Source organism: Diachasma alloeum, unplaced genomic scaffold (genome assembly GCF_001412515.2).
Source record: "Diachasma alloeum isolate Michigan unplaced genomic scaffold, Dall2.0 Dall_scaffold_00294, whole genome shotgun sequence".
Classification (NCBI taxonomy): Eukaryota; Metazoa; Arthropoda; class Insecta; order Hymenoptera; family Braconidae; genus Diachasma; species Diachasma alloeum.
The window spans coordinates 1,058,289-1,067,242 of NW_021680433.1; the positions used below are offsets into that span (position 1 = coordinate 1,058,289).

General features: G+C 34.0%; 1 protein-coding gene across 4 annotated transcripts in view; it reads right to left on the bottom strand.

The window, feature by feature from the left end:
- Nucleotides 1-1,223: 1,223 nt before the first annotated feature.
- The window catches only part of LOC107039200 (CDK5 and ABL1 enzyme substrate 2), a 10,174-nt gene continuing 2,443 nt past the window's right edge, over nucleotides 1,224-8,954 (bottom strand). Inside the window, exons 2-10 of one of the 4 annotated variants that reach the window (XM_015258702.1) lie at nucleotides 7,362-7,736; nucleotides 5,887-5,952; nucleotides 5,009-5,260; nucleotides 4,834-4,872; nucleotides 3,816-3,901; nucleotides 3,313-3,419; nucleotides 2,968-3,074; nucleotides 2,541-2,745; nucleotides 1,224-2,145 (exon numbers count right to left, since the gene is read on the bottom strand). In XM_015258702.1, coding sequence (XP_015114188.1) covers nucleotides 2,005-2,145; nucleotides 2,541-2,745; nucleotides 2,968-3,074; nucleotides 3,313-3,419; nucleotides 3,816-3,901; nucleotides 4,834-4,872; nucleotides 5,009-5,260; nucleotides 5,887-5,952; nucleotides 7,362-7,736 — 1,378 coding nt within the window. In that variant the 3' untranslated portion in view covers nucleotides 1,224-2,004. The remainder of the gene's footprint in view (nucleotides 2,146-2,540; nucleotides 2,746-2,967; nucleotides 3,075-3,312; nucleotides 3,420-3,815; nucleotides 3,902-4,833; nucleotides 4,873-5,008; nucleotides 5,261-5,886; nucleotides 5,953-7,361; nucleotides 7,737-8,954) is intronic. The other 3 variants (XM_015258704.1, XM_015258703.1, XM_015258705.1) reach the window with 3 other exon arrangements.

The window sequence follows — 8,954 nt, forward strand, 5'->3', positions numbered from 1 at the left end:
TGGGTCGATTGACTTGAATAATGAGGACAATCGAGCTACCATCGACTTGGCAGCGAGTCGATTCATTTACTAAGTATAAGAAACTAATATGAAACGACTAAATAACTTGTCGATTATGGGTCGATTGACTTGAATAATGAGGACAATCGCGTCACAATCGACTTTTTTTAAGTCGATCCTGGTCCGACCGTAAGGAGTCTTTCATAATCGAATAAATAAAAATCGAGCAAAATAAATTTTTGTCATTCAAAATTCACTAGCTATCGACTTCCTATGAAGTCGATTCATCTTCGATTCCATCAATAATCTGAGACCTGAATCGAACTACACTCGCATACGAATCGATATACTGATCAACTCGATTCTACAATCGACAGTCGATCGAATCTCAATCGGGGGATCCGCCAGGGGATTTGAAGAAAAAAATACTCGACACTCGTCAAATTGCCACCGAAATGAATGATACGTCAGACAAATTAATAAGTCTGCAGAAGCAGGAAAAAAAAACCTAAGCAGCCTATACTTCAAGGCAAAAAATGGCGGATTGTCAACATTGTGCCGCTAACTTGATGAAGATATGATAATTATCATTAGATTTAAAACTGATTTCTCCGCCGATCAATCATCCGTATTTTATAAATAGATGATGAGTGGAAAAAAACAATTATGAACCTCTCGAAAATAGATCATTGACACATTACGATGTTATTTTTATCTTCATTCACACCTAAACCCATTCACCAATGACGTCATGAGGGATTAGAATCAATCGAAAGTGACAGCATCGCATCGATAAAATAGCTCTCCACATCGGCTTAAATAAATTCAAATTATTTTTACTCGAATCTGATTTATTCATAATTTTGCATTTATATGGCATATACAAGTATCAATAGTCCATGTACATTCGGTTAAGTACTACATAATAATTCTTCTGTAACATGTATATTTTATTCATAGACTATATAGATAATTAATCAAATAATTCAATAAACGGCATCAACAGACTAGCATCGGTACACCGCAGTAATTTACCACTAAATTATTTATAATTACGTAATTCAGGTTTAAATAATCCTAATTACACCTTCCATCTTTGACTGATGATTGTGGTGAAACGATAATAGCAACAGTGGTACTTTGATTAAATGATTAGACGTTGAAGATCAAAATAAAGAATAAAAACGTTTAATTCAGGTAAAATTTCAATCACAAGTCAATGATTAAAAGTAATATATCATATTTATGATCACACATAACACCATACCCTCATTTCACATGCTCCTTTACCCCTTAGGGGATTAATGTACATCTGGCAACAGTGTATATACAAAAAATATATGCCTTTATGGATCGACTTAGACTACGACGTAATATTAAAAAAAAAACAAGTACCATGAGCCTTTGAAAGTAATATAATCTTAATTCATTGTTGAATTTTATTGGAATGAGAAACGATCTGATAATCAATTATCAATAAAGATTTCGTAAAAAATCAATTCTCATGATTGAAAATGGAAAGAATATCTGATGAGTTACGTGACAAAAATATTGAATAAAAAATCAACAGTGAAAGTTAATCGATAAAACCACAATTGAGCGAATATTCACAAAAAGTAAAAAACAGATAATCATAGTCAAGTAGAAAAACAATGTGTTCTCTTCATCTTGTTTATGAAAGTGATTAAAGTCTAGTTTTATCTTGACCTACATGACTCATCCTCTCGGTTCAATGATAATTATAGCACAGATAAAATGGCTTTATAAAACTCTGAAAAGTTTAAGAAGTCACTAAATGTTAGTCTTTGATATCCAAATATTTCTTACTGAGAAAATACTCGAATTGGGATATCTTAGGTATTACTTATCGGGGAAAATAATGTTATTCGAAGGTATTTTGATGTTTCTTAAGGTACATTGGGCCGGGGCGATATCTTTTATCGTTGATTAACATTAAAAGGAAAATTTCCTGCAATTTAATAAGTACGTCATGCCGATGATGGGTCAAGACTCGTAGATGAGACGCTGGTAGTGGGGGAATATCTCCCATGTGGGTAAGTGGAGACCAAATTCAAGGGCAACAAGCACTGCGAATTCTGAGGTGATTAGGTCCTTGCGATTTAGACGGAAAACACTTTCTGTTCTCTGGAACGAAGAAAAATAATTCGTATATTTCTGGTGGGGAAATTTTTACTCCAGGAATTTAATTCGAGATTATTAAAATAATATGGCATTGCCATGAGCCAATTTCAAAGACAGAATGACTCTTCATGTTGTGTGCGAAATTATTTTTTTTTTCATTTTGGGGGGCGAAGCCCCCCACGAGACCCCCCCCCGCCCCCGAACTTCATCACGCACTTATCATATAAAATAGTATACGCAACAGCCTGTAATGTACTATTAAATAATCGTTTCTAAGGTAATTCCAGTGTTTGTACTGAGACGCAGGTGTAAAAGCAATTGAAGTCGACATTTGACAAAATAAATCACCTTTGTCATGTTAAGGATCACATGGGGATCATTTGATATCAGGGGCTCACCTCAATAAGCGATTTAAGTACATCTCCTTTGACGTCATTGAGCTTGGCAGCCAGGAGTAAACAAGCACCGGCGCAGAGTTTACGGGTTTGCTTTGTTACGACATTTAGCAGTATCAGTTTTTCAAAGTAAACGTATGCCATTGCTACTGTAAGAATGTCAATGCCGTATTCCATCTTTGCTATTTTTCGCATTTCTCTTTTTATACTGAAATAAAAATACAACATGAACAAATGTCTTTCAAAATTCATTCAGTTTGATTAATAAAATACTAATATTAAGCATAAACATCTAGTCTTTCGATACAAAAACTTGAAAATATTTTTTTTGAGTAACGGAAGAATGGAGTCATTAAATTGATTATGGAATCATTATTTTTTGATCAAAATTAAATGAAAAATGTGGAAAAAATTTAAAAAGTAGACTTACCTTCGCAATTTGCTGAGCGTCAGCTGAATGTGTGGGAATTTCTCTTTAAACTTGTCATTCAACTCCTTCTTCAAGTCTGAAGGTCGCACGTAATCAATAACGGATGCCTGAAAAATTCAAGAGCGTCGTCAGCAATTTTTCCACAATTATGCGTGAAGAAAAAATTGAATTGACATTTTCCTCGTGTCAATCCACCCCAAGCGATTGTATCATTTGACTCTCAACAGAAAATCAGTGGAACAATGAAAATTGAGGGGAAGGAAAATGTCATTGCTGTCCCCCATTGAAGGGGACTCGTTGATCCCATAATTAGACCAAATCAATAATAAATTAATTTTCTCTCACCATGTATGAAGTAAATGTCAACAGAGTCCGATGTTTCCCAGCAATTAATTCAGGATCGTCCAGCAAATTTGGATTATACTGTAGACTCTGCTCATCCCACTCGATAACTAATCGAATGATTGATTAATTAATTTTAAATCTATCAGTTAATCAACTCATTTAATTATTAATTGCATTTGATACTCAAATTTTTTCTGTTATCACAGTAGTTTTGTTGGAAATAATAAAATTGATTGTAACTAATCTGACGTTTAATTAATTAATTAATTAATCAGTTGATTAATTGATTCATCAATTAATTAACCAATCAATTAAGTAATCGATTGATTAATTGATTAATTAATGAATTAATTATCAATTAATTAATTTTAACCAACCAATTAATAAAATCATTTAATAATTGATTATTAAAATTAATGAGTCAAATTGTCCCGAAAAAATTGAAAAAAATTGAAATAAAAAACCAAAAATTCTATAGAATAATTCAGATATTGTAATTTCACCTTTCGACTCATTGACCAGTGATAAAGGCGGAGAATCCGGAGGTACATGAGCCGGCCTGTGAGTCGCAGTGTCATAAGAGAGACACCTGAAACAGATAGCCTCACATGAGACTCGTATTTCCGTGGTAAAACCGAGGCAACCATCAACAATGCATTTTTTCCATTTGCCAAATAAATTCCCATGAAATCCACATGTTAAAAACTGATTGATTCTGCAGGAAAGTGATGACAGGAGAGAAAAGCTCCGAATGAATTTCTCTTATTCTCCAAATATTTCAGAAGGGACGACGTTTACGGCGAAATGTCATAAAACATTTTTCGTAGGAAATTGAATTCTCTGCAAAAAAGGTAGAGCGACATTTTCGCTTAAAACCTGTCATTATCGAGATAATTGAAAATAATGAAATGATTGATGAGAAAAAGACTGGGATAAAATGCACCGGTTTTCATCGTCAATAACTCGGGATCGCCTGAGTGAAATCGCTCGATTTTTATTTATTTTGAAGGTATTCTTTCGGGCTTCAAAATGAGCCCAGACTAATCAAAATTGTATCGTTAGGTCAGGAGATATTGACGATTAAAAAAAATCTATAAAAAATTTGTCGATTGAAAAATATTTTTAGAAAGTGATTATCTCAGTAAAAAATGACTTCAGGAGAAAATGTCACAATACATTTTTGTAGAGAATTTCAAAAGCTACAACAACTTTGCATAACATTTTCTCCGAAACCCATTAGTCCCCAGGATATCCTCAATCTACAATCACCTCTTTTCATCACTCTCCCCCAACCGTCAATTTTCAATACTAAAATTGATAAAAATAATCTGTTATCAGCGCCCATTAACAACCTGACAAAAGCATATGATGAATATCACTCAGAAGATAAACCTCATGCAGAAAAATAAGAAATAAGAGCCAAAAAAATCGTTCCAAACGAGCAATCAAACAAATGTGAGAGAAGTCAGTGAAAAAATTGCAAAAATAATTTTCCCATTTTGGAAAATAGCATTTGGTTACCACTTTGTGTGATCCAGATTCCACGTTATTGTTTTTGTCCTGTAAAAAAATAATCGAAACGTGTCTGGAATATTCTCAGTAACAATTAAACAAAGCACTAGTCTAGTTAAGATTTTTATCACTAGTGATTAGGTGAATAAATAATCACTCGTATCAGACAAATCGTTGATCATACCTGGATACCAAGTGATGTTTATTCGTCATGACGTGGGACAGCTCGATGGCCTCGCTGTCGCTGATGTGCAGCCTCTTGTCACGCTGAAACTGCCTGGAAGGCACCAATAATTGACCGTATGATATCTCCTGACCGTCTTTTGCATGTTCAATACCAAGAAGACCAAATGGATCGAGATTATCGTTTATCGCGGATAGGGGACGTGGTCCTGAGGTATTTCGTCGACGTCCAGTGTCCCTGCGTACGTCAGACCTTGACGAAGATGATTAAATTAATCAGAGAATTCGTTATTTCGTTTCACTTCGACAATCACAATGTTTTCTAATTTTTACTGCAGTGAAAAAAAATTCTTGCTCAATTTTTCGCGATTATCTGGAGTATGAGTATTTTTACGAGAAAATGTCATATTAAACTTTTTGTGGGAAATTTAATTCTCTACAAAAAATGTTCTATGACATTTTTCTCTAAACCCACTGGTACTGCGATAATTATGAAAAAACAAATTGAAGATTTTTTTGGTATTGATTGCATCAATTTTTCCACTCATTAGAATTGTTTAAATATCTCAACAACGAGTGGAAATATCGAAAAAAGTCGCAACAGCTTTTTGGGAGCAAATTTAATGCTCTACAAAAAAGTTCTTATGACATTGTTCTTTAAATTCACTCGTGACGGAGATAATCACCTAATAATGAACAAAAATTTCTTCACAATTCTATTTTTCATTCACATTTTCGTTGAAACTTGTTTTTTTCATATGCAATTATCTCGTCCTATTTACCACTAAAATAATCTCTCTATTACGACGATTAGAGTACACTGATAACATTATAACGAGATTATAACATCTACTGAAGTGATTAGACATTGTTTGATACCTGCGTAGAATACGATTAGAAACCGTGTTGTTTATGAATCCAGTCGTACTACACGAAGCACTTAAGCTGCTCATAATAGGAATTCAAGAGATAAAATAATTTTAATGACTTTCTTTGTATTGTTAGTAACCAATGAGACTTGAGATGGTGGACTCATTTCAACTAATGACTGAAGACTAATGAAATCCACATGAACCTCAACATCAATGAATAAACGTGGAAGTTCTGTACATGACACGTACAAAAAAAAAATATGAAAAGACGTAATGAATTGGCTAGAAAATTCTGTTGGATTTCTATTGAATTTCCTATTAGATTTTGGCCGACTATATTAAAAGATTCCGCAGCTCATCTGCGCGTTTATTCCGACAGAAATGTTCAACAGAAAATATTCTATCGAAGAATCAATCGAATTTGGTTTTGCTTCCGAATGGAAGTATTGTATTCGTCAATACAATACGTTTAGTCTCAGGAGTTCGAATATGCAGTTTTTAGATCATGTCCGTATGTGTGTGAGCTATTTTTTCAAATTTAATTTGTCGATGATCAGTTGAAAAATAATCGTTGAATTCTATTCAATTATGGCTTAAAATATTCGTTTGGATGTTATCTCGGTCGAGTTCGAGGATAGTTGCGATTGCATCATTTGCTTTGAAATTACAGCCGGAAAAAGCATTGATTGAGGTTTAATCAGGGTTTAGTCGGGATTTAATCGCACTTTAGTCAGGATTTAGTCTTGGTGTTAGTCGGGGCTTCGTCGAGATTTAGCAGAGTTTACTCAGGGTTTAGGCGGGATTTAGTCGTTGTTTAGCCGGGGTTTAATCAGGATTTAGTCGAAGGTTAATCATGGCTTAATCAGGGTTTAACCAAAGTTTCGTCAAGTTTTAATCAAGGTTTCATCAACAGGTCAAGCCAAGGTCAACCTTGGCAACCCAAATCTTGGCGAATCAGATATTTGTAATTTCCACTTTATTCAACTCATTCTGAATCTCAATGGAAAACGCTCTTTGAAAAAGTTCAGAATTTTTTCTATTTTTTTTATCATTCTATCATAATTTTTGGGAATTTCTACATGATGTACCACTCAATTGACAATTTTGGATTACGAAAGATTAAAAAAATCCAGATAATATTCGAAAGATTGTACACCCGGGCCTTAATTCGATTAATCCATTCGGAAGCAAATTGCTAGCTTATTAGCAAAAGAACTATACTAAAATTACACCTGTGCAATGGTTCACTTGTTTCTATACAACTTGTGCTATTGAGATGTTTTCGCTATTGAAGTGATAAAAAATTTGAAAATTCATATCAGTAGCTACAGAAAATGTTACAATTGAAAAAGTTGAAAACATAAAATATTGTCGAGTAAAATAGTTTCAAAAATCTTGTAGAGATGTAAATAGAAATTCAATAGAAGTCCCTGTGGAATTATTTCGTCTGTGGAATGATGACAGTATCTAAATCAAACTCACCAACTGGTCCGTTGATTCTTGTTGTAAGGTAATGCGGAGAAAATGAGGAAGGGCACGCGTTTGGAGGACACCAGGACGAGTCTGTCATCACCAAAACGCTGACCATTTATCGGTCGTTGCATCATACGCAACTCCCTCGTGACTTCAGGAATGATAACAGCATTCCCACATAGTGGCTGAATGTTGTTCAAACCTTTGACTTTCGATTTAGAATGGGATTTAGAACGCAGTGAGCCTATGCTCTCGCTGCTGCTGTTGTAGTGGTGTTTTATGTCCTCGGAGAGGGTTGACGTCTGGTGGACAATGCGTCGTTTGTAGTGGAGAGAACCCACACGTCTCTCTGGAAGGGAGTAGTCACTTCCAGCTGTTCCAGCCCTAGAATAAACGAAATGAAAAAAATTAATGTCAAGTGAACTTTGTTTCAATGAAATTAATTCATTTATCCAAATTGTCTGTACTAGAGCTTTTAAAGGGAGACTACTATGAGTTTTAAAAGTCGTGGGTTATTCGAGTGAGACTTTTCATACGTTGAAGATCGATTATTAAGATCTGAAAACGAATAATTAGTGCAAAAAATATTTTTTTATTGTTCGTTTGCCCGAAAACACTTAAAATGCCAAAAACAGTCCAGGGCCTCCAATTTTTGAGCTACGAAGGATGTTTTTTTTTCAAAATTTTCGGAAAAATATGGGGAATAACAATTACGAGCTTTTTTTTCTTAATCCGCCTATTACATGGCTAAATTTGCTTTTTTTGTATTTTTTTTTGCACAAATAGTGAATTTTTTACATGAAAAAAAACGAAATCAGCTGTCTTTTGTAGCTCAAAAATTGGAGGCCCTGGACTGTTTTCAGCATTTTAAACGTTTTCGGGCAGACGAACAATAAAAACAATTTTTTTTGCACTAATTATTCGTTTTCAGATCTATATCGATCTTCAACGTATAAAATCTCTCACTCCAATAACCCACGACTTTTAAAACTCATAGTAGTCTCCCCTTAAGCTTTTTATGTAAATTGAACCTCGTTTTCATCTTTTGTTTCTTCATATTTTTGTAATAATTTAGCAAATTTGAATGTTTGTTAATCAGTTAATTATCTTCGTAATGAGGGGATATTTTTTTTCAATAACAGAACATTTTTTTTGCAGAGAATTCAATCATCTAAAAAAAATAAACTCGTGATATTTTTTTTCGAATCTACTAGTTGCAGAGATATTGACAAAATGGTGTCGACACTTTCTTTAGCAATATTATATAATGCCAATCAATTATTACCGGATTACCTCGATAATAAGTGAATTTAATAGAGAATGTTAAAGTGAAAAATTGAATTTTCTACAAAAAAAACACTCTCGACCCTTTCCTCTAGCACAAGCAAATCCAAAAACTCAAAAAATGAGTGAAAAAAAAGCAAAACCTTTAATTTTTTCATTATTTCTGAAACAAACACCTCAATCAAAAAACATCAGAAAACCGTTTTTTCACTCCAGAAAATTACCGACAAAAATCTCTTTTTAGAATTTCCCCTAAATCCCATCCCTCCAAAGTTATCCTCAAAAACTCCCCCCCCCCCCCCCCCCCCCCCCCCCCCC